Below are 26,541 nucleotides of genomic sequence, written 5' to 3' on the forward strand. Positions count from 1 at the left end.
CTTCAAGCAACCGTGCAACCTCAAACAAACCATTGTTTGCAGCAAACTACCCAGCCTTCAGACCAGCGACCACAGCACCACACAACCCTACCAAGGCAATCTCTGCAAGACGTGCCAGCTCATCGACATGGGTACCACCATTGCACGTGAGAACTCCACCCACCAGGTACGTGGTACATACTCGTGCGACTCGGCCAATGTTGTCTACCTCATAAGCTTCAGGAAAGGATGTCCTGAAGCATGGTACATTGGCGAGACCATGCAGATGCTGCGACAACAGATGAACGGACATCACGCAACAATCGCCAGGCAGGAATGTTCCCTTCCAGTCGGGGAACACTCCAGTCGGGGAACACTTCAGCAGTCAAGGGCATTCGGCCTCTGATCTTCGGGTAAGTGTTCTCCAAGGCCGCCTTCAGGATGCACGACAATGCAGAATATAACAAACCTGTTGACTTTAACCTGGAGGAGATACTTGAGCAGAGGTAGTTGTCAACCGATGCAGGGAATCCTGCTGAGGTGCCATGAAGTAAAGATGGATGAATGGTCTGATTATGTTGAATATTGCAGAAGAGATCAAGAAAGGTTAAAGCTCCATGGTTGCATTCAAAACTAATATCATTAATTTTGTTGAGAAAAATTCCTGTGCTGATGGCATGACGATAAAAAGACTTGAAGTTCGAATAGGTAGTTGAGGGAGAGGCCAAGAGGCAACGTAGTGTTGAAGTACCTTTGGTTAAGTAGTGTAAGCTGGGGCAACATTTCGGGTGGAATGAGTGTACAGGCCAAATTAACCTTTTTGGGGAGAGAGGTAACATTGCATTTGAAAGCAAAAGGGTTGGTGACTGAACAGAGCCCACCAGTTCATTGGCTTGGAAGTTGATGGGAAAGATTTGTGGAGGCTAGAGGTAGGGACTTATTACAACAGTAGTTTCACTTCAATAAAGTACTTCATTGGCTGTATTGTGTTTTGGTGCATCCTGAGGTCAAGAAACTTGTTATGTATGGGACAAGTTCTTCTACATATGAAAAGGCAGAAGGAATTGTAAAGAAAGTGATGTTGGTGATGACATGTGATCAATGATGGAGGAGGAGGCATCTGAAGCAACTGTGCTGTGTTCTATTTATCTTTTCAGTCCTGTTACATTTCCCCTTCCCTCTGAATGTGCTGTAATGTTTATGATTAGGGTCTTGCCTCTATCTTGGGAGATGGCAAGGTTGCTTGTTACTTTTGTAGCTTTCTAAGTTGAGGACGTACTATAATTATTTAGCTTCAAAGGTGCTTTGTCATTTAGAACAAGTTTATTCTTTAATGTCACAAACCACATTGGTACTCATGACAAAGATTGTGATGATCCACAGGGCTCAAGCTGGTGGTTTGGCTCCAAGGAGGACATGGCCTTGATGATTTATCTTTATCTGTTTATTTTTGTCATCACGATAGGAGCATAACAGAACTGTTCAAGCTGGAGATTTTTGTAAAAGTCATTGACGTGTACAGCACTTCACACCTGAAACAGAAAAGTTACTTTATTTGGCTACTAATTCCAGTTCTTTGCAAAGTTGAAGTCTTTTGTTGTGTGGGATGCATTCATTTTTTCAAATGTGAGATTAAAACATGATCTGGTCTACTTGGTCCTGTTGATGTTAAACACTCTTTGAAGAACAAGGGCGTTATCTCTGGTGTCCTGTTGGATGTTTATTCCTTAATCAGCATCAGTAATCTTTAACATCAGTAAAAAAAAATTTTGGTCATTGTTACATTGCTGTTTGTGGAAGCGTGCTGTGTGGAAGTTGGCTGCCACTTTCTCTACATCAACCATGACTGCACTTCAAAAATACTTAATTGGCTGTCTGTAAAGTACTTTGGGATATCTTGAAGTCTTGAAAGACATTTTTCAATTGATCAGTATGTCTTGCATCTTTCTGCTTGTGATAATTATGGAAACTTGGATTTGATAGTTTCCTGCTTTTGCCAGCAATCAAATATTACTCCTGATCTCACTTTAGGCACTTTTGCACCTTTGAGTCTGAATTGGCCCAAAGGGGTTGCATCTGGTTTTCTCACCTTGAACAGTAGCTGGTGTCGCTGCAGTACATCACAAAGCTCAGATTTGCTTTCCAGGAGGTGGTTGCTCTCTAGAATAAGGTTGTGTAAGCAGATGAGGAATGGATGACCATCAGACAGACTAGGGTGACCAGGTAGCTAGTGTAGGAGCCCCATGGGCATATTCTGGTCTCTTTCCAATATTGGGATCTGAATACTATTGAGGATGATGGTTGCTTTGGGAGGTTAGAGATAGTATGGGGTGAGGCTAGGATGAGAGCTAGGAAATGGAAATAGTAATGGGCAGTTGGAGCAATGCTTCAGTCTTCCCATGGTTCTTTTGGAGGAAATTTCAGTTCATCCAGCAGTAGATGTTGAATAAGCAGGCTGATAATTTGGCAATGGTGGAGGAGTTTGGGCAAGTGATCCAGAGCTGGATGTAATACGATTTGGGCAGGTTTTCATTAGAAAAGACAAACGCAGCAGCCAGTATACTCACTACAAAGTTAGTTGGTGGACAAATATTGGCTGGGACACACGGGAGAGTACCCCGACGAATCAAAATTGTGCATAGAATCGTTAACACCTGAGGGTAGACAACTTGTTTTAATGCTTCATCCAAAATATTGCACTTCCAGCCCCTACTCCCTCATTACTACACTGGCGTATCAGTCTGGATTTTCTACTCTATTCAAATAGTGATTTAGTTATTGGTGACATATTAAAGTTTTGGCGTGGGTAGAGGTAATGGCCTGAGGAGACAGTTGGTCCAGGTAGACGAGGAACAGCGAGAATTGAGGGTAGGACAGTTGAGGAACAATGGCGGATATTCAGGGAGATATTAAATACCACTCAAAAGTACATGCTTATGGGGAAACGGAATTGTAAAAGGGTGAAAAGCATTCCATTGCTAAACAAGGAAGGCATAAAGGCAAAAACCGGGCCATACCATAATGTAAAAGTTAGTGGTAACCTGGAGGATTGGGAGAACTTGAAGGTTCAGCAAAAGGCTACAAAAAATAAAATCAAAAGAGCTAGAATAACAGGAAACTAACAGAAACCATAAACACTGATACCAAAAGCTTCTAAAAGTATATAAAGAGGAGGAGAATAGCTAAAGAAAATGTTGGCCCTTTGAAGGATGATACGGCTGAGGTAATAATGGGGAACACTGAGATGGTGGAGACACTGAACCGATATCCTTCACAGTGGCAGGAACCTAGGTTTGATTCCCAGCTTGGATCACTGTCTGTGTGGAATCTGCACATTCTCCCCGTGTCTGCGTGGGTTTTCTCCGGGTGTTCTGGTTTCCTCCCATAAGTCTCAAAACGTGCTTGTTATGTGAATTGGACATTCTGAATTCTCCCTCTGTGTACCCAAACAGGCGCCGACTAGGGGATTTTCACAGTAACTTTATTGCAATGTTAATGTAAGCCTACTTGTGACACTAATAAAGATTATTATTATTATTATTTTGCCTCTGTCTTCATGGTAGAAGATATTAAGAAATTGCCAAAAACTACAGTTAATGTGGAGGAACTTGGTGCAATAACCATCACTAGGGAGACGTTATTGAATAAACTGATGGGATTCAGGGCCAATAAGTCTCTGGGATCTGATGGCCTGCACCTTAGGGTATTAAGGGAGGTGGCAGTGGAGATAATAGATGCATTGGTTATGGTATTTCAGAATTCCCTGGATTCTGGAAGGGTTCCGTTGGATTGGAAACAATCAGATGTGTCGCTAGATAGAGTAGACAGTCAGAGACTTTTTCCCCGGGTGGAACAAACCATTACAAGGGGACATAAATTTAAGGTGAAAGGTGGAAGATATAGGAGGGATATCAGAGGTATGTTCTTTACCCAGAGAGTAGTGGGGGCATGGAATGCACTGCCTGTGGAAGTAGTTGAGTCGGAAACATTAGGGACCTTCAAGCAGCTATTGGATAGGTACATGGATTATGGTAAAATGATATAGTGTAGATTTATTTGTTCTTAAGGGCAGCACGGTAGCATTGTGGATAGCACAATTGCTTCACAGCTCCAGGGTCCCAGGTTCGATTCCGGCTTGGGTCACTGTCCAAAGATGTGCAGGTTAGGTGGATTGGCCATGATAAATTGCCCTTAGTGTCCACAATTGCCCTTGGTGTTGGGTGGAGGTGTTGAGTTTGGGGAGGGTGCTCTTTCCAAGAGCCGGTGCAGACTCGGGGCCGAATGGCCTCCTTCTGCACTGTAAATTCAATGATAATCTATGATTAATCTAGGACAAAGGTTCGGCACAACATCGTGGGCCGAAGGGCCTGTTCTGTGCTGTATTTTCTATCTTCTATGTTCTATTCAAAAAAGGAGAGAGGCAAAAAGTAGGAAACTATAGACCAGTTAGCTTGACCGTGGGAAAGTTACTGGAATCAATCATTAAGGAGGAGATGACTGAACATTTGGAAAGACGAAGCTTAAATCACCATTGCCAGCATGGTTTTATGAGAGGTAAGTCATGCTTGACAAACATATAGAATTATAGAATTTACAGTACCAGAAGGAGGCCATTTGGCCCATCAAGTCTGTACTGGCCCTTGGAAAGAGAACCCTGTTTAAACCCACGCCTCCACCCTATCCCAGTAACCCCACCTAACCTTTTAGACACTAAGGGGCAATTTATCATGGCCAATCCACCTAAACAGCACGTCTTTGGACAGTGGGAGGAAACCCACACAGACACTGGGAGAAAGTGCAAACTCCATATAGTCACCCGAGGCCGGAATTGAACCTGGGACCCTGGAGCTGTGAGGCAGCAGTGCTAACCACTGTGCCACCGTGCCGCCCCTTGCTTGAGCTCTTTGAGGACGTAATCGGCAAGGTGGATAGTAAGCAACCTGTGGATGTGGTGTATATCTAGACTTAAAGAAGGTGTTTGATAAGATGCGGTATAAAAGACTGATCCAGAAGGTGAGATCACAGGGGACTGCGGGTGGAGTACTGGATTAGATTGAGTAGTGGCTGACTGACCGAAAGCAGAGGGTAGGGATAAATGGGTCCTTCTCTGGCTGGGGAACTGTAACTCGCGGGGTGCTGCAGGGTTCAGTCCTCGGACCTCAACTGTACAATTTATACAAATGATCTGCAAGCAGGGACAGTGTAAGACAGCAAAATTTGCGGATGCCACTAAAATAGCTGGGAAAGCATATAGGATATAGATAGGCTAGGACATTGGGCCAAAATTTGGCAAATGGAGTTTGTTTTTAATTTAGAGTACCCAATTATAATTTTTTCCAATTAACGGGCAGCTTAGTGTGGCCAATCCATCTACCCTGCACATCTTGGTTGTGCGGGTGAGACCCACGCACCCACGGAGAATGTGCAAACTCCACATGGACAGTAAGGGGTGGGGATTGAACCCGGGTCCTAGGCATTGTGACGCATCACTGCTAACCACTGCGCCACAGTGCCACCCCCTGGCACATGGAGTTTAAAGTGTAAGGTTATCCATTTTGGCCAAAAAAAGAGAGCGAGGCAAATTATTATCTAAATGGAAAGCAGTTTCAAGATGCATCTGGGCAGCGGGACCTGGGTGTCTTTGTTCACGAATTGCTGGAAGTCGGTATGGAATATAAAAGTAGAGAAGTGTTTTTTGCAATTGTTGGTGAGATCACACCTGGAGTATTGTGTCCAGTTTTGCTCTCCTTATTTGAGAAGGGATGTGGTGGCATTGGAGGCAGTTCAGAAAAGGTTCACCAGATTGATTCCAGGGATGAAAGGGTTGACGTAAGAGGAGAGATTAAACAGCTTGGGTTTATACTTGTTGGAGTTTAGAAAGATGAGCGTGGAACTGATCAAGGTGTATAAAATACTAAGTGGGATTGATGGAGTAAAGGTTCACCAAGTGTTCCCCCTTGTGGGGAAATCTAGAATGAGAGGTGGTAGATTTGGAGCTGTGATGAGGAGGAATTACTTCTTACAGAGGGTGGCGAGTTAGTGGAACTCATTACCCCATAATGCGGTGGAATCTGAGTCATTAAATGGTTTCAAGAAGGAGATAGATATATTTTTGATAATAAGTGGATTAAAGGGATATGGTCAGCAGGTGGGGAAATGGATTTGAGACCAAGAAGAGATTAGCCATGTTTTGATTGAATGGCGGAATAGGCTCAAAAGGCTGAATTGCCTACTTCTCCACCTAATTTTTATGTTCCTCTCTTTTCCAGCAATGTTATACTCCATTCCCTATGATCATAAAGCAGATTTGAAACAATGTTCAAATATATGTAACATTGCAATATTTACTGTTGGAGGTTTATTATCACTTGGGAGAAAAACGGTGTAACTTGTTGCTACTGGTCGTAAAAAGTTACTGGTAGTACACTACAATAGTAGAATTCTTAAATTATTTAATGGGACGTGGGCATTGATGCTTATCCCCAGTTGCCTTTGAGACGATGGTAGTGAGCCGCTGCCTTGAACTGCTGTAGTCTAAATGGTGTACTACACTTACTGTCAGGAAAGGAGTTCCAGGATTTTGACCCAGCAACAATGAAAGAACGGTGATTCTAGTTCCAAGCCAGGTGGTGTGTCTTTGAGGGACATTTGCAGGTGGTGGTGCTCCCATACATCTGCTGCCGTTGTCCTTCCAGGTGATAGAGGTCTTGGAATTGGAAGGTGCTGTTGAAGGAATCTTGATGAGCTTCAGCAATTTATATTGGATGGTACATACTGCTGCCACTGGTGGTAGTGGGAGTGAATGTTGAAGTTGTTGTTTCGTGTGCCAACCAAGTGGGATGGTGTGAAGCTGCTTGAGTGTTGATAGAGCTGCACTCATCCAGGTAAGGTAATCCCAGGATGATGGTGGGTGATTTCAGCAATGGTAATGCGCATAGAAAGTATTTTTTTTTTTTTAAAAAGGGACTTCCGGGTGCGGCGATGACCAGCTAAGTTGCACGTTTCGGCACCTCCCGTTTCAACGGACTTTTGGGCTCTTATCAGGAGCCCCAACGGAAATTTTCAAAGGCTAAACCCAGTGTGAGGCGACATAGGAAGGAGTCCCCCCGGGTGTGGATGGAAAGAAGTGATAGTAGTGGCCAGATTGTGGAGGATCCTCTGTAGCAGTGGCAGAGAAGGGAAGGGAGAAACAAGATGGCGGCTGAGGGAGCCCAGTTGGTATGGGGCCTGGAACAGCAGGAGTTCCTCCGGCGATGTGTGGAGGAGCTCAAGAAGGAGGTGCTGGCGCCGATGCTGCAGGCGATTGAGGGGCTGAAGGAGACGCAAAAGACCCAAGAGATGGAGCTCCGTGGAGTGAAGGCAAAGGCTGCCGAAAATGAAGACGAGATACAGGGCTTGGTGGTGAAGACGGAGTACCACGAGGCACTGCATAAGAGGTGTATGGAGAGATTGGAAGCCCTGGAAAATAGCTTGAGGAGGAAGAACTTAAGGATTTTGGGTCTTCCCGAAGGGGCAGAGGGAGCGGACGTTGGGGCATACGTGAGCGTGATGCTCCATACCTTAATGGGAGCTGAGGCCCCGACGGGCCCCCTGGAAGTGGAGGGAGCGTACCGGGTCCTTGTGAGAAGACCAAAGGCAGGGGAAATACCGCGAGCAATAGTGGTGAGATTCCACCGCTACAAGGACAGGGAGATGGTCCTGAGATGGGCTAAGATGACACGGAGCAGCAGATGGGAGAACGCGGTGATCTGCGTCTACCAAGATTGGAGTGCGGAGGTGGCGAGAAGGAGGGCGAGTTTCAATCGGGCCAAGGCGGTGCTCCACAGGAAGAAAGTGAAATTCGGAATGTTGCAGCCGGCAAGACTGTGGGTTACACACCAGGGCAAACACCACTACTTCGAGACGGCAGAGGAGGCGTGGACATTCATTCAAGAGGAGAAGTTGGACTAGATTTGGGAAAGGATGTTTGGAATGAAGTAGCGAGGTGGTGGCAAGAAATTGTAAATCAGATGGGGGAATTTTTTCCCCTCTAAGGGGGGGGACTCGAAGAAATGTGGGCGCCGGTGGGGAAGGGGAAGGAGAGAGGGAGCTGCGCCATTAGGGGCGGGGCCGAGAGAAGCGCGGGCTCTGTTCCCGCGCTATGGAAACTGTGGTTGGAAAAGGGGTTGTAGGAACGAGGGGGCCTCACACGCAGGGAGGCTAAGGATAAACGGGGGAAGCCGAGGTCAGCCAGAGTTTGCTGACTCCGGGAAGCAATATGGGGGGTGCAATCAAGCTAGAGCGGGATCTAGCGGGGTGGTGGGGGGAGGAAAGAGACTGGGTTGCTGCTGCTGCTAAGGGGGAGCTGTTACAAGATGGGAAGGTCGGGACGGGTGGGTGCCATCTGGGGGACAAGCGGTTGCGTGGGAACCGGGTGAGGAGCTGGTTTTAAAAAGGGGATGGCGAGTCGACGAGGGGGGGGGGGGTGGGGGGGGGGGGGGTGGTAAAGAGCCCCCCAACCCGGTTGATCACGTGGAATGTGAGAGGGTTGAATGGGCCGATTTAAGACGGTGAGGGTATTTGTGCACCTAAAGAAACTAAAGGCAGACGTGGTCATGCTTCAGGAGACGCACCTGAAACTGGCGGATCAGGTCAGATTAAGAAAAGGATGGGTGGGACAGGTATTCCACTCGGGCTAGGATGCGAAAAATAGAGGGGTGGCAATACTGGTGGGGAAAAGGGTATCGTTTGAGATGAAGACCATAGTGGCGGACAGTGGGGGTAGGTACGTGATGGTGAGTGGCAGATTGCAAGGTGAAGCGGTGGTGCTGGTGAATGTATATGTCCCGAACTGGGATGATGCGAACTTTATGAAGCGTATGTTGGGGCGCATCCCGGACCTGGAGATGGGAAAGTTAGTAATGGGGGGGGACTTCAACACGGTGCTGGACCCAGGGCTTGACCGGTCCAGATCTAGGACCGGGAGGAGGCCGGCAGCGGCCAGGGTGCTTAAGGGCTTTATGGAGTAGATGGGAGGAGTGGATCCCTGGAGATTTACTAGACCGAGGAGTAAAGAGTTTGCCTTCTTCTCCCACGTTCATAGAGTGTACTCCCGGATAGATTTCTTTGTCCTGGGAAGGGCGCTGATCCCGAAGGTGGCAGGAGCGGAGTACTCGGCTATAGCCATTTCAGATCATGCCCCACATTGGGTAGATCTGGAACTAGGTGAGGAAATGGAGCAACGCCCACTTTGGAGATTGGACATGGGACTGTTGGCGGACGAGAGGGTATGTGGAAGGGTGAGGGGATGTATTGAAAGATACCTAGAGGTCAATGATGACAGAGAGGTCCAGGTGGGAGTAGTCTGGGTGGCGCTGAAAGCGGTGGTGAGAGGGGAGCTGATCTCCATAAGGGCCCATAAGGGGAAACAAGAGGGTAAAGAAAGGGAGAGACTGATTGGGGAGATTGAGGGTGGATAGGCAATATGCGGAGGCTCCGGACGAAGGGCTATACAGGGAAAGACTGAGACGACACACTGACTTTGACTTGTTGACCACGGGTAAGGCGGAGACGCAGTGGAGGAAGGCACAGGGAGTACAGAATGAATACGGAGAGAAGGCGAGCCGACTGCTGGCCCAACAACTTAGGAAGAGGGGGGCGGCAAGAGAGATTGGAGGGGTTAGAGACGAGGAGAGAAGGATGGAACAGAGAGCGGAGAGGGTGAACGGGGTATTTAAGGTATTCTACGACAGGCTGTATAAGGCCCAACCCCCGGAAGGGAAAGAGGGAATGATGCATTTCCTAGACCAGTTGGAGTTCCTGAAGGTTGAGGAGCAGGAGAGGACAGGACTGGGAGCGCAGATTGAGGTAGAGGAGGTGGTAAAAGGAATCGGGAGCATGCAGGCAGGGAAGGCCCCGGGACCAGATGGGTTCCGGTAGAATTTTATAGGAAATATGTGGACCTGCTGGCCCCACTCCTGACGAGAACCTTCAATGAGGCTAAGGAAAGGGGGACACTACCCCCGACGATGTCGGAGGCGACGATATCGCTGATCCTGAAAAGAGACACAGACCCGCTGCAGTGCGGGTCATACAGGCCCATCTCTCTCCTGAACGTAGATGCCAAGTTATTGGCCAAAGTGATGGCGACAAGGATAGAGGACTGTGTCCCTGGGGTGGTGCATGGTGACCAAACAGGATTTGTTAAAGGAAGGCAATTGAATACCAATATACGGAGGTTGTTAGGGGTGATGATGATGCCCCCACCGGAGGGGGAGGCGGAGACAGTGGTGGCTATGGATGCAGAGAAAGCATTTGATAGAGTGGAGTGGGACTATCTGTGGGAGGTACTGAAGAGATTTGGATTTGGAGATGGGTTCGGCTCCTATACGGGGCCCCGGTGGCAAGTGTGATTACGAACAGGCAACGATTCGACTACATCCGACTATATAGGGGCACAAGACAGGGGTGCCTCATGTCCCGTTACTGTTTGCGTTGGCAATTGAGCCATTGGCCGTAGCGCTGAGGGGCTCCAGGAAGTGGAGAGGGGTACTTAGAGGAGGAGAAGAACATCGGGTGTCATTATACGCGGATGATCTGCTGTTATATGTCGTGGACCCAGTGGAGGGGATGCCTGAGATAATGCAGACACTCAGGGAGTTTGGAGAGTTTTTGGGATACAAACTGAATATGGGGAAGAGTGAACTGTTTGTGATGCACCCCGGGGAACAGGGCAGGGGAATAGATGAGCTGCCGCTGAGGAGGGTAACAAGAGATTTCCGGTATTTAGGGATCCAGGTGGCCAGGGACTGGGGAACCTTGCATAAGCTTAACTTGACACGACTGGTAGTGCAGATGGAGGAGGACTTTAAGAGGTGGGATATGGTGCCCCTGTCATTGGCGGGCAGGGTGCAGGCGGTTAAAATGGTGGTCCTCCCGAGGTTTCTTTTTGTGTTTCAGTGCCTCCCCATACTGATTCCAAAGACCTTTTTTAAGAAGGTGGACAGGAGCATCATGAGCTTTGTGTGGGCCGGAAAGACCCCAAGGGCAAAGAGGGGGTTCCTGCAGCGCAGTAGAAATAGAGGGGGATTGGCACTGCTGAGTCTGAGTGATTATTATTGGGCCGCTAACGTGTCTGTGATATGTAAGTGGATGAAGGAAGAAGAAGGAGCGGCGTGGAAAAGGCTGGAGATGGCAGCCTGTAGGGGAACTAGCTTAAAAGCACTGGCAACGGCGCCGCTGCCGTTCTTCCCGAAAAGGTACACCACAAACCCAGTGGTGGTGGCGACTCTGAAGATTTGGGGGCAGTGGAGACGACATAGGGGAGTGACGAGGGCCTCAGTGTGGTCCCCGATAAGGAACAACCACAGGTTCGTCCCGGGAAGGATAGACGGGGGATTTCAATCTTGGCAGCGAGCAGGAATTGTGAAACTGAAGGACTTGTTCTTGGACGGGACGTTCGCGAGTCTGGGAGCACTAACCGAAAAATACGGGTTGCCACCTGGGAATGCATTTCATTATATGCAAGTGAGGGCATTTGTGAGGCAACAGATAAGGGAATTTCCGCAGCTCCCGGCGCAAGGGATCCAGGACAGAGTGATTTCGGGGGCATGGGTGGGTGACGGTAAGGTGTTAGATATATACAGGGAAATGAGAGACGAGGGGGAGACAATGATAGAGGAACTGAAAGGAAAATGGGAGGAGGAGCTGGGGGAAGAGATTGAGGAGGGGCTGTGGGCAGATGCCCTAAGTAGGGTAAATTCCTCGTCCTCGTGTGCCAGGCTCAGCCTGATCCAATTCAAGGTACTACACAGGGCGCATATGACGGGAGCAAGATTGAGCAGGTTTTTTGGGGTGGAGGATAGGTGTGGGAGGTGCGCGGGAAGCCCTGCAAACCCCACCCACATGTTTTGGTCATGTCCGCTATTGCACAGGTTCTGGGTGGGTGTGGCAAAAGTGATTTAAACGGTGGTGGGGGACCGGGTCGAACCAAGCTGGGGGTTGGCTATATTCGGGGTTGCAGAGGAGGCGAGAGAGGCCAATGTTTTGGCCTTTGCGTCCCTAGTAGCCCGGCGAAGGATTCTACTTATGTGGAAGGAAGCTAAACCCCCAGGCGTGGAGGCCTGGATAAACGACATGGCAGGGTTTATAAAATTGGAGCGGATAAAGTACGCACTAAGAGGTTCGGCTCAGGGGTTCACCAGGCGGTGGCAACCGTTCCTTGACTACCTCTCAGAACGATAAGGGAAAATAGGAAAGACAACCGCAGCAACCCCAGGGGGGAGGGTGCATTCGGGTCTTTGGGTTTTTTTTGTGTGTTGTTACATAGTTGTTGTTCGTATTTATCTTAATGTTACTATTTCTTTTTGTTTTTTATTTGTGTTGGCACTTGCCGTTAGTTAATATTATTTTAAAAGCGATCAATGTATAACAAAGTTATAAAAATGGAAAATTCTTGGTTGATCGAAAAACTTTAATAAAATATATTTTTTTAAAAAGAAAGTATTAAAAAAATCATGATTCACCTTGAACGGAGTTCTCAGTTGGTACTGACATCCTCAAAAGTAGATTTTTGATAAATTTAGAAGCTTGCCAATTTTAATCAGTTGTAAATTTAAGGATTACAAATATATCTGTGATTGCTCTTCATACCGGTTACTTTTTCCTTTGGATCTACTGTATTGTTTACACGTCCATTTTAAAATATTCACTGTTGTCCTTCCTGCCATTTCCCAATATTACTCTGCTTCACGAACAGTAAATGTGAATGAGACACTTAATTATATCTGGCAGTCAGTGTCCTTTGCATTCTACGTCCTTTGAATCAATGACCACCTTTAGTAAACTGAGAGTTGTAGTTCCAGCTGTAATGTTACAGTTATTAGCAGTACTGTTTAGGCAATTTGATGTACTGCTTTTGACCGGAAAAAAAAGTGCTAGGTGGGCATTAAAACTGGACGTGGCTGATTTTAATGATACATTAGTCAGCTTGCTCCCAGTCTCACTATTTTAGTAACCATCCTCGTTGGCCTTTAGCATAACACGGAGATTGTGAAGAAGCAGCTTGGAAGAGAACAGGCTGCTTAGAGCGAGAGGTGGGGGAGGAGAGCTCTCATCAGGACACCGTATCCACCTAGGCTTGTCTGTCTGGGAGCATTTTCTTTACCTGCAACCTGAGTGCTCGGCAAGGGCAGTTTTGCAAATGGTGATGAAGGTAACCAGGACCTCAACCTTCACATCTGGATCCTTCCTGGTTGGGGCAGGCAACATATGTAACATCTCCCAGTTAACCATCCACGGGTGTGTGAGTGAGGGGGTTGACCCTCTTTATGCTGAGAGAGAAGTATATTGGTCTCTTTGACCAGAGAGAAGCAGGTGTCGCTTTGCCAGGATAGCCGTGAATGAGAATGTGGAACTCTTAAGCGCAAACTGATCAGCCATGATCTTCTTGAATGGTGGAGCAGGATAGAGGGGCCAAATGGCCTACTTCACCTATTTTGTATGTTATATGAATAACACAACATTCTTCAAAAAAATTCTTAGCTGTTCAAATACTTTTTGTGGCTAATTTGTAATCGTCTTTAATAATGTACTATGCCCATTTTGTAGATTAACGAGTGAAGCTTGTTGCTGTAGTACGATTAATACCATTTATTTGCTTCAACAGGGAGAAGATCAGAATTTATTGTAAAGAAAGGTTGTCTTGTCCTGATGTAGACTAAATGCAACGGCTTCAAGTCGTTTGTGGGTATGAAGTGGTTGGGCGAAACGAGGAATATGTTTGTAAATGGCAGCAGGAAAAATGTGGGAAGGTTGTCCAATGAGCATCCGAGTCAAACCAAACTACAGCACTCTGGAAGGGGAAATTCCAGGACCAACACAAGAATCGCACTTGGAAAACGTAGCACCCGTAAGTGACTTAATTTTTCTGTGATTGGTTGAGGAATGAACAAAGCCAAAACAATTAACCACCATGATGTGTGTTTATAATTTATTCACTGCATTCCAAGAAGACCATTTTTTCCCCCAGAAAATATTTTGTTGAGGCATTTATAATTTTAACTAATTTACACACAATTTCAACAAAAACACAACAATATAACCCCCCCCCCCCCCCCCCCCCCCCTGCTGACAGCTTAATTTTTCTCGAAGTAGTCGATGAACAGCTGCCTCCTCCGTGCAAACTCCTGCAACAAACTCCTCAAGGCAAATTTAATTTTCTCGGGTCTGAGAAACCCCGTCATGTCGCTAACCTACATCCATCTCCGGGCCACCAGGGAGGCAAAGGCCAGGACGTCAGTCTCTCTCACCGCCTGGACTCCCAGGTCTTCAGGCACACTGAAAATCGCCATCTCTGGACTCTGAACCACCCTCATTTTTAAGATCTCTGACATGACGTCAGCATTCCACTGCCAGAAACCCTCGGCCTCGGACATACCCAAAACATATGGACATTGTTCGCAGGAACCCCCCGCACAGTGCCCACAGCTCTGTGGACCACCTTAAACTGTATCACGACAAGGATGCATTAACTCTCCTCAGGGCCTCCTCCCATAACCCGGCCTCCAACTCTCCACCCAGCTCCTCTTCCCACTTTCTCTTCACCTCCCTTATTGGGGCTCCCTCCTACCCCATCAGCTCCTTCTAAATCTCTGAGACCTTCCCCTCTCCTACTCCTGTTCTCAACACCAACTTATCCTGTAGCCCCTGGGGAGGCAGATGCAGGAAAGTCGAAACATGCCTCTGCACAAAATCCCTCTCCTGCAGATGCCGGAACCCATTTTACCCCCTGACAATTCAAACACCTCCTCCAAGCCCGGGAAACCCTCATCAGTAAAGAGATCCCCAAATTTCTCAATCAGTGCCTGCTGCCACCTCTGAAACCCCCCCCCTCGTCCAACCCCCCCGAAGCGAACCGGTGGTTATTACATATCGGTGCCTCCACTGTCCCCACACCCTCGGGGCTGTCACCACTACCGGGCTTGTGGAGCACTGAGCTGGCGAACGGCAGAGGTGCCGTTTACTGCCCCAGAACCTGTGTCCTTGTATGAGTCTGCCTCCACCTGCTCCCATACTGACCCCTCCCCCATTACCTATTTCCTGACCATCGCAATATTCGCCGGCCAACTAGCAGTAAATGAAATTTGGGAGGGCCAGCCCGCCCCCAGCAGCACCTTTTTCACCAGCGGGGTATTACCCGCCCAAACAAATCCCGAGATCTCTGCATTCACCTTTTTAAAGAACACTTTGGGATAAAAATTGGGAGGCTCTGGGAAACAAACAAACAAACAACCTCGGGAGGACCGTCATTTTCACTGTCTGCACCCGCCCCGCCAATGGCAACGGGAGTGCGTCCCACCTCGGAAAGTCCCCCCTCATCTGTTCTACCAACCGACCCAAATTCAGTTTATGCAGCTGCTCCCACTCCCGTGCCACCTGGATACCCAAATACCGAAAGCTCCCTCCCACCACCTTGAACAGCATCTCACCCAATCTCTTCTCCTGCCCATTCGCCTGGATCGCAAAGACTTCACTCTTACCCATATTCAATTTGTATCCTGAAAACCGGCCGAATTCCTCAAATATGCCCATAATCCCCCCAATTTCCCCCCCAGTGGTTCCGATATGTACAGAAGCAGATCGTCCACGTAGAGCGAGAACGTGGACATCCCTGCCTCGTCCCCTGGTACAACCTGAAATAATCTGATCTCACCCGATTTATGTCTGCACACTCGCCACCGGTGCCTGGTATGGCAATTGGACCCAATCGACAAATCCCTGTCCAAACCCAAACTGCCCCAGGACCTCCCATAAATATTCCCACTCCACCCAATCAAAGGCCTTCTCTGCGTCCATGGTCACCACCATCTCAACCTCGCACCCCCTGGAGGCATCATAATTACATTAAGCAACCTCCTAATGTTGGTCGGCAAGTGTCGCCCCTCAACGAACCCTATCTGGTCCTTCCCTATTACACCTGGGACCCAGTCTTTGATCCTTGTGGCCAGAATCTTCACTAATTGTTTGTCATCCACATTTAACCGGGAGATCGGCCTATACGACCCACAGTTTTCCAAATCCTTACCCGTTTTTAAATGATGGAGATCGACGCCTGTGACGAGGGGGGGGGGAGCACTCTCAACTCCTTTGCATCACTCCCAACTCCTTTGCATCACTCCCAACTCCTTACCAATAGCGGTTCCAACACCCCTTGAGAACTACTTATAAAATTCCACCAGGTACCCGTCTGGTCCCAGGGCCTTACCCAATTGTCTCCATCCCCTCGACTACTTACCCCAATTGGGGCCCCCAGGCCTTCCACCAGCTCCTCATCAACGTTCGGGAACTCTAACCCTCCTCGAAACCACTTTGTCCCCTCTTCCCCGGCTGGGGGTTCCGGCTTATACAATTCGCTATAAAACTGCCTAAACACCCCATTCACCCCCGCCGGGTCCAAGACCGTGTTCCATCCTGTGTCTTTCACTTTCCCAATCTCTGCAGCCACCTCCTCCTCCTTCAACTGGTGCACTAACATCCTGCTCGCCTTCTCCCCATACTCGTATATCGCCCCCTCACCCTTTGCAATTGCCTTACCGCCTTACCCGTGGATAACCACCCAAAGTCCATTTGCAGCCTCTGCTCTTTAATGGCCCTTCCTCCGGGGCCTCTGCATATCTCCTGTCCACCTATAGGATTTCCTCCACTAGCCTTTCTGTCTCCACCCGCTCTGCCTTCTCCCTGTGTGCCCGAATCTAAATAAACTGTCCCCTCCCCCCGACCACTGCTTTTAGTGCCTCCCAAACCTTACCTGCCGAAATCTCCCTCATGTCATTAATCTCAACATAACCCCAGAAGGCCTTCCTCACCGCTCACAAACCACTTCCTCTGTGAACAGTCCCACATCCAGCCTCCATTGCAGGTGCTGCCCCCCCCCCTCCACTTGTAAATCCACACAGTGCAGGGCATGATCTGACACCACTATTGCCGAATACTCAACATCTACCACTCCTGCCCACAATGTGATATCCACCACAAAAAAAATCTATTCGGGAGTACACCTTGTATAAATGGGAGTAAATTGAAAATCCCCCCCCCCCCCCCAATGTGCTCCATGAACCCCCAAAACTCATTGGCTGTAGCCGACACCCTCCCTGACCTCTAGCTCGACCGGTCCAGATCCGGAATCTTCACCAGCACCCGCCTCATAAATTCCACATCGTCCCAGTTCGGGGCATAGAAATCCAGGTACAACCTCTGCAAAGCTATCTGGGATGCCAAGAGAGAATATCAGGCCAAGCTAGAGTCCCAGATAGTGTTACAGACTCTTGTTTGTTCTGGTAAGGCCCAAACAACATAATGGGCTACAATGCGAAGTCGAGCAGTATCTCTGGTGGCAGTGCACCCCCCCCCCCCGATGAACTCAATGCATTCTATGCTCTGTTCGAGCAGGAAACCATCGATCCTCTGTCGAGTGCCCAGCAGCCCAAAACACACCCATACCTACTGTCACAGCTTCCGAAGTCAAATCGGCCTTGTCTGAAAGTGAACCCCCGAAAGGCGACAGGTCTGGACGGGATCCCTGATCGTGCACCCGGAGCTTGCACGGACCAGCCTGCAGATGTGTTCACTGACATCTGGAATCTGTCCCTACTCTGCTCCGAGGTCCCCACCTACTTCAAGAAGATGACCATCATACCGGTGGCAAAGAAGAACCAGGCAACGTGCCTCAATGACAACTGTCCGGTGGCCCTGACATCAATTGTAATGAAGTGCTTTGAGAGGTTGCTCATGAAACGCATCAACTCCATACTCCCAGAACCCCATGACCTACTGCAATTTGTGTACTGCCGCAACCGGTCAACAGTAGATGCCATCTCCCTGGCCCTACACTCATCCCTAGAGCATCTTGACAACAAGGACTCCTATTTATTGACTACAGCTCCATCTTCAACATCATAATCCCAGCCAAGCTCAAGTTAAAGCTCCAAAACCTAGGACTTGGCTCCTCACTCTGCAACTGGATCTTCAACTTTCTGACCCACAGTCCACAATCCATGTACACACACGGCTGCGTGGCAAAATTTGGTTCCAACTCCATCAACAAGTTCGCTGACAACACAACCATAGTGGGTCGGATCTCGAATAACAATGAGTCCAAATACAAGAGGGAGATAGAGAACCTAGTGCAGTGGTGCAATGAGAACAATGTATCCCTCGATGCCAGCAAAACTAAAGAGCTGGTCATTGACTTCAGGAAGCAAAGTACTGTACTTTCAATGGAGCCAAGGTGGAGATGGTGCCAAGGTGGCGATGGTTAACAGCTTCAATTCCCAGGAGCGCACATCACCCAAAATCTGTCCTGGTCCACCCAAGTCAACACACACAACAACGCCTATACTTCCTCAGGAAACTAAGGAAATTCGGCATGTCCACACTGACTCTTACCAACTTTTACAGATGCACCATAGAAAGCATTCTATCTGGCTGCATAACAGCCTGGTATGGCAACTGCACGGTCCCAGATGGCAAGAAACCTCAGTTGTGAACACAGCCCAGTCCAGTGCTTCACTCAATGCCGGTGTCCATGTATTTACATTGTGAACCTTGTGTTGCCCTTTTGATGTATTTTCTTTTCTTTTCACGTACTAAATGATCTATTTGAGCTGCTCGCAGAAAAATACTTCACTGTACCTCCGTACCTGTGACAATAAACAAATCCAAAGGTGTTGACTAACACCACCGGCATCTCCTCCAATTTCCCGCTTACCATAACGTTACCCCCCCCCCCCCACGAGTTTGCCACTATTTCCCACCTCGAATGCCTCCCCTTCATCATCGATCCTCCTCCCCATACGCTCTAAATACCCTTCACCTTTCAGCATAGCTAACAATTTGTTAACCCGGTGAACTACAATACAGTACTACTTGCAAGCCAAACAACATGCGATAGATGGAGATAAGCAATTTCACAACTAGTGAATTAGATCAAAGCTCTGCCATCCTGCCCCACCCAGTTGTGAATGATGGTGGACAGTTTAAAAACTGACAGAAGGACATTGTTTCACAAATATCCCTGTCAGAGGTGATGGGGGAGCCCAGCAATTCAGTGCAAAAGATGAGGTTGAAATATTTTCAACCATCTTCAACCAGAAGTGCGAAGTGGATGATCCATCTTGGCCTCCTCCTGACAAACTCAGCATCACATGACAATCTTATGCCAATTCGATTTACTCTATTGAAATTAAGAAACTGCTGAAGGCTATGGACCTTGACAACATCCTGGCAATATTACTGGAGACTTGTGCTCCAAAACTAGCCATGTCCCGAGCCAAGCTGTTCTGTATGAACATACAATTGGGAGCAGTAGTAAGTCATTTTGGCATCCGATCCAGCTCTGCGATTCAAAAAAATAATAATAGCTGATCTGATTGTGAGCTGTACTTTACATTCTGCTACACCAACATCCTTTGATCCCTCTTATTGTCAACAATCTTATCTTCCTCTCTGAAAAATATTCACTGACCCTGCCTCCAACGTTCCTTGGGGAAGAGAATTCCAAAGACTCAACCCTCTGAGATGGGTGGCCTCTTAATTTTAAACTGTGTACCTAAGTTCTAATCTTTTCTATAGTGGAAACATTTTTTCAGTATTCACCCTGTCACGTTTCCTGGAGATCTTTAGATGGTTCAATAAAATTGCCTCAATCCCATAGACTCCAGTGGATACAGGCCTACCCTGTCCAATCTTTGTTCGTAAGACAATCCCGCATCCCAGATATTAGTCGAGTGAACCTTCTCTGACATGCTTCTAATGCACTTTTAATTCTACAAGATGCAGTATAGGAACTCGCCAAAGCTTCTTAAACATCACCTTCCAAACACATGACTGTTACCATCTAGACAGACGAGCAACAGATACATGGGAACACCACCACCTGGAGGTTCCCCTCCAAACCACTCGCCATCTTGACTGGGAAATTTATCGCTGTTCCTTCACTGTCACTGGGGCAAAATCCTGACACTCCCTCCCTATCAGCACTGTGGTTGTACCTACACCTCGTCTATAGCAGTTCAAGAAGGCAGCTCTACATCGACTCTCTCAAACGTCTACAGATGTGCCATGGAGAGCATCATATCCGGCTGCATCACGGCCTGGTATGGCAACTGCTCAGCCCAAGATCGCACAAAACTGCCAAGTGTGGTGAACTCAGCCCAACGCATCACACAAACTTGCCACCCGCACATTGATTCTGCCTACATCTCCCGCTGCCACAGGAAGGCAGCCAGCATTGTCAGAGACCCTTCCCACCCAGGCTTTGCCCTCTTTCAGACCCTTCCATCAGGCAGGAGGTACCGAAGCCTGAAGACTTGCACATCCAGACATAGGAACAGCTTCTTCCTGACAGCTACTAGACTCCTCAACGACACTCCCTCGGACTAATCTGCTCCTGTAAGAAAACTTCACGATGCCCTTTGCTGCTCTTGCTCATGTATTGCTTTGTTTGGCCCCTTGTTCCGCACTGTATGTACTCTGTCGATTATTCTTTTATCAATGTACATACTGTGTACGCTCCCTTGGCTGCAGAAAAATACTTTTCACTGTACTTCGGTACATGTGACAATAAAAATTAATCAATCATCACAGTTCCGCTGTGTAGCACAAGTGGATAGCACTGTGGCTTCACAGCACCAGGGTCCCAGGTTCGATTCCCCACTGGGTCACTGTCTGTGCGGAGTCTGCACGCTCGCTCCGTGTCTGTGTGGGTTTCCTCTGGTGCTCTAGTTTCCTCTCACAGTCCAAAGACGTGCAGGTTAGGTGGATTGGCCATGATAAATTGCCCTTCATGACCAAAAAGGTTAGGAGGAGTTATTGGGTTACGGGGATAGGGTGAAAGTGAGGGCTTAAGTGGGTCGGTGCAGACTCGATGGGTCGAATAGCCGCCTCCTGCACTGTATGTTCTATGTTCCTTCAGCGTTACTGGATCAAAATCCTGGTACTCCCTGGGAAGACAGTGGAGCAGTGGCAATGTCGTCAAACTGGGAATCCAAAGCCCAGGTTTCTGTTCAGGGGACATTGGTTAAAATCCCACCATGGCAGCTGGCTGAATTTAAATTCAATTAATAAAAGCTAATCTCAGGAAAATGACCATGAAACCTATGACTTCTAAAAATCCATCTGGTTCATTAATGTCATTGGGAAAGGAAATCTATCGTCCGAAATATGACTGCAGACCCGTAGCAATGTGGCTGACACTTGACTGCCTTCGGAAATAGCCACGCAAGCCACTCATTTCAAGGGCAATGTGGGTTTGGGCAACAAATGCTGTCCTTGCCAGTGATGCCCACATCCCATGAAGTCATAAACGGAAAAAAACGGCACTGGGTGTACCTGCAGCAAATGGACTACAGTGGTTCGAGAAGGTGGCTCACTGCTAACTTTTCGGGGGCAATTGGGGATGAGCAAAAAAAAATGCTGGCCTTGCCATCGGCATCCACAACCCATGAAAGAATTTTGAAAAACGCTGTCGTAACCGAAGCATCTTTAATAAAGTAGTAAATTCATGTTTTCTGTTTTATATAATGGATCTATTGGATGTGAAATGTGTATTAATTGATACTTTTCTTTTGATGACCTTATGTTGTTGATGAATGAATCCATGCCAACAATCTGATATTTAAAAGATTGCGGACCCACGGTGGGATTCCACAAATATTGTTTGAACATGAGACTGGGATGAATGACAATTATTTATGTTTACGTGTATGTGGTTTTCCATTGACTTTGTTTAATGGAATATTGTTAATGGAATATTGTATCATCCAGAACGCTACCTCAATTTGTGAAAATGTCATCTACTTGAAAGCTGATTCAAAGAAATGAGAGAGAATTTTTTTACAACATAAACATGCTTTAGTGACATTGAATAGAATAATTCAGACCTAGCATCCTTGGGATTATTTAAACTCTCCATACTTCAAAATGCTTCTGTGAAGCAGTTTTGAACATCCTGATGTCATGAAAAGTGCTTTATGAGTGCAAATTATTTTTCTAAATGCCAATTAAGGCGCTACCAACACTATCTTTTTTTTTAGGCATGATGGGTTTTGAGGGTCATGGCTCTCGATATGTACCTTCCACTGGAATGACAGCCAAAGAGCTGTGTGAAAATGATGATCTAGCAACCAGCTTAGTCCTTGATCCCTATCTGGGTTTCCAGACACACAAAATGAACACCAGGTATGTCAGGCAAGTATCCTCCACTCCAGTTTTCAAATCTAAATAGATTGCTGATGCATTAGCGGTAAATTGTAATCTATTTGTGGATGCGATACAAAAATTATTATTATTTTTTCTCCCATTCTTTTCCTGTTGTAGGTTGCTCACCACCTCACATCCTCCTCCAACCAGGAGGGTGGGATGGTTTGGGCCGCGGACCTCCCGATGACCGCCATCAATAACGCTCCGTGTTTGGCAGGCAGGTGTGACTGAAATGGGGTGAGCCTGACGATGTCAGTTCCTCCTACCTCCCCCGAGATGGAACGCCTCGCTTCTGCGCGACGCTCTTGCAGCCTAGCCAAGAACTGACCAAACTGACCCGATTTGAGGTAGGGGGATTCAAGTAGCAGGCAGTCCTGGGACTCGAACCCGTGACCTCCTAATTGGGAGGCGAGTGCTGTATGGGCTGTGTGACTTAAAATGTTCAGTATATAGGTTCAGTCCTCACTACTTCCAAAGTCCAAGTCATTTTTTCCCCCTCCTCTTTGTTATTTTAAAAGCTGAGCTTTTAAAAAAAATAAATGGTTAAAAGGTACCTGTTAAAGTACCTGTCCCACATTTTATTTATTTATTTATTTTTGTTTTGGTAGTAACAGTTTTCTCTATTTATGTTTCAATGGTTGTAAATGATGGGTAGCAGCAAAAGCAGATTTGACTATTTTCTTCCGTGATTTTAAAAATAATAGATGTTTAATAAGCGGTCTCTCTTCCACCAAACATTCTGCACCAAAAATGTCAGCCAAATTTAAACAACTGGAAATATGCAGCACTATTGCCATTTTGGAAAAAGGATGGTGCGCAAAAGCAATAACCTTAAAGATAAAATAAGTGGTTAATATTTTGCCTAAAACGTGGTGAAGAAAATATTTAAATCAAATCATTTATGCATGATCATTTGATGCTAGAAATGGGACAAATTAAAATGAAGTGTCCCACAACAATGAAGGTTCGTTGGCGATAATTTGTGAAAAGAATACCTGGGGTCATCAGATAAGTAAAACAGAAACGGTAAGTCAAGGTGTTATTGTAGTGTGCATCATCTTGACAATAAGATGCACTGGTGTTTTCCAATGTGGTGAATTCTTCATCTTCAATGTGCTAAGTGTATTCTTGTGGCAAGACAAACAACTGAGGGTGAGTCCTTGTTAACTGCTCTTGTATACCTCTACTGAGAAGGTTATAGGAAAGCTGATGGTACCTGAAGATGCAGCCAGTTAACTTGGATGTCTGGCTGACTGTTCTGCTTCTTTCCAGACACAGCCAACCACTTAATTTGCTTTGTTTTCAGTGTTCAATGGAGAAGTCTGTTTATTTTCTTTAATTTTGGATTGTGCTTTTTTTCTCTTTTCCGTAAGAACTAATAAAAATAAAGCATTTATGCATATGTATGAACATGGCACTCTCAAGTTGCATTTTTCTATTTCTTGGTTATGGGCAGAATCCAACTTTTGTTAGGTGACTACCTTGGACAGTGACAATGAGGGGTAATAGTTCTCTAAACACAGCACTTGATTTCCAGTGTAAAATAACTTATCTTTCTGTGTGTGTACCTCCAGAGGGATTATTATTACCTGCAATGATGGACCTCATGAAATGTTTTGTCCATCATTTTTTTTTTTTAAATAATGTTTTATTAAGCTTTTTGAAAATGTTTATAACTAACAGAAACAATGACATCCGCATGGTAAAATAAACATCCCCCCCCCCCCGCCCAATCTTCACACCTCAACAATACAACAACAATCCGTGCCCCCCCACCCGGAATACTGCTTCAACATTTTTTAATTTTCCCCAAGAAAGTTGACAAACGGCTGCCACCTCCGGGAGAACCCTAACATTGACCCTCTTAAGGCAAACTTTATTTCCTCAAGACTGAGAAACCCAGCTGTTGTAACCTGCCTGCTTACCACTGGCTGGGGGCTAATTACAATCCCACAATCCTTTGGGAGTATGAGCTTCCCCAATGAGGGAGGCGGAGAAATCATTAGCAGATTCCTTGCATAAATAAAGCTGGCCAGTTTGGAACCGGCTACAGGAGAGTGAGCAGCCAGGAGTTGCTGCTGCTGCTGTATATATATGTTATTGTAAATAAATGTTATTTCTTTCTATCCTTCAAATCGTGCTGGATTCTTCGTGGCCATCACAAAACTGGCAACGAGGGTTAAAGTGAATAGCTGTCTACACTGCTGAAGCCACCTCCCTGGATTTTTGTTGGATACAGGTTGGAAGTTGTTTTCTATTACACCATGCCTCTATACGGACGTTTGGATGTTTTTGATGCTGCGCTGGAAAGCTGGAACCAGTATGCACAACGGATGCGTTACTATTTCCGGGCAAACAACATCACCGAAAACGAGCGCCAGGTGGTCATATTGCTCACCGCCTGTGGCCCACGTTTGGGGTGATTAGGAGCCTTGCGTACCCAGCTGCGCCGGACACCAAGACGTTTGATGAACTTGTGACCTTAGTGGGGCAACATTTTAACCCAACCCCGTCCAAGATAGTCCAGCGATACCAGTTTAATACCGCTGAGAGGACCCCAGGAGAATCCCTTGCCGATTTTCTATCCAGGTTAGGCAGGATTGCGGAGTACTGTGACTATGGTGAGACCTTGTCAAAAATGTTACGCGACCGTTTGGTTTGTGGTATTAACAATGCAGCCACCCAGGGAAAGTTGTTAGCTGAACCAACATTGACTTTTCAGCAGGCCATTCAAATAGTATTGTCTCGAGAGAGCGCAGAACGGGGAGTGCAGGAGCTACAGGGAATGGAGGTGCATGCTTTGGGGTGCAACCCCTTCCGTCCGAAAGCGTCCCCCCTGCGGGACCTTGGGCGAGGCGACGTCCGGATCGACACCAGCGGCTGTCGGACATTCCTCAGGGTATACAGACCCTTACAATAACCGCCACACAGGCCACTTTGGCCACCTATACGGGGGAACCATTACACATTGAAGGAACTATGATGACCCCTGTTGTTTATGGATGCCAGGAGGGGCGTTTCCCACTTATCGTGGTGCGTGGCCACGGGCCCAGCCAGTTTGGTCAGGACTGGTTGCGCCATTTGCGGCTGCAGTGGAAAATAAAAGGGGCCGTAGCCCATATCCAAATTGAACCAGGAGCCATGCCGCGGGATTTCCGGTCACGCCCGGTGCCTTACGCATTGCTCGAAGGTAGAAGGGGAGCTCACTCGTTTGGAGGCTTTGGGTATTATCAGGCCCGTCCATTTCGCTGACTGGGCAGCACCAATTGTACCTGTAATGAAGCCAGATGCCACAGTTCGCTTGTGCAGCGACTATAAACTTAGTGAATACGGCTTCCCGGCTTGACCGATATCCAATGCCTCGCATAGAGGATCTCTTAAGCAAAGCTTGCAGGCGGACTCTCGTTCACTAAATTAGATATGAGTCACGCCTACCTATAGTTGGAGCTGGACCCTGCCTCCCGGCCATATGTAACGATTATTACACACCGGGCCTGTATGAATATACACGGTTGCCCTTTGGGGTATCTGCCTGCGCTATTTTTCAACGCGTCATGGAGGGCATTTTGAGAGGTTTACCGCTTGTCGCTGGCTACTTAGACGATATTTTGATTACAGGGACGTCTGAGCAGGAACATTTGGAAAATTTGGAGGCTGTCCTTAGATGCTTTTCAGAGGCTGGAGTCCATTTACGTCGCACAAAGTGCATCTTTCAGGTGAAGGAAGTAGTCTACCTGGGTTATCGGGTGGACCGCGAAGGTTTGCACCCCATCGCAGAGAAGGTGCGCGCAATTCAACAGGACCCCGCCCCGACTGACTCTTCGTATCTTTGTTCTTTTCTCGGCCTCGTAAACTTACGGGAAATTCCTCCCCAATCTGGCAACTACCACTGGCCCCGTTGCACCTTCTGCTAAAGAAGAATCACACCTGGGTTTGGGGTCAGCCGCAAGAAACCGCTTTCCGGCGGGTAAAACAACATCTGGGTTACTAACCCACTATGATCCTGGAAAGCCTTTGCTCATCACATGTGATGCATCCCCGTATGGTATTGGGGCCGTCCTGTCCCGCAAGATGGAGAACGGGACCGACCGGCCAATAGCTTTCGCCTCCTGCACATTGACTGCAGCGGAAACCAAATATGCGCAGATCAAGAAGGAGGGCCTGGCGGTGGTCTTTGCGGTGAAACGCTTCCATCAGTATATGTATGGCCGCCACTTTACTATCGTGACATCATAAGTCTCTGCTGGAACTTTTCCGAGAGGATAAGCCAATACCGTTCATTGCTTCCGCACGGATCCAGTGCTGGACTTTGTTGCTCGCTGTCTA

The 26,541-nt window shown here is 47.3% G+C and overlaps 1 protein-coding gene across 7 annotated transcripts in view; it reads left to right on the forward strand.

Annotated features, from left to right (window-relative positions):
* The window catches only part of kmt5b (lysine methyltransferase 5B), an 87,007-nt gene that overhangs the window by 20,547 nt on the left and 39,919 nt on the right, over positions 1–26,541 (forward strand). For 5 of the 7 annotated variants that reach the window (XM_072466535.1, XM_072466540.1, XM_072466534.1 and 2 more), the window contains exons 2-3: positions 13,625–13,867; positions 22,050–22,203. In XM_072466535.1, the coding sequence (XP_072322636.1) occupies positions 13,708–13,867; positions 22,050–22,203 (314 nt within the window). In that variant the 5' untranslated portion in view covers positions 13,625–13,707. Of the gene's footprint in view, positions 1–13,624; positions 13,868–22,049; positions 22,204–22,400; positions 22,563–26,541 lie in introns of those variants that run through there. The other 2 variants (XM_072466538.1, XM_072466539.1) reach the window with 2 other exon arrangements.

The sequence above is a fragment of the Scyliorhinus torazame genome, chromosome 10 (genome assembly GCF_047496885.1).
Source record: "Scyliorhinus torazame isolate Kashiwa2021f chromosome 10, sScyTor2.1, whole genome shotgun sequence".
Taxonomy (NCBI): domain Eukaryota; kingdom Metazoa; phylum Chordata; class Chondrichthyes; order Carcharhiniformes; family Scyliorhinidae; genus Scyliorhinus; species Scyliorhinus torazame.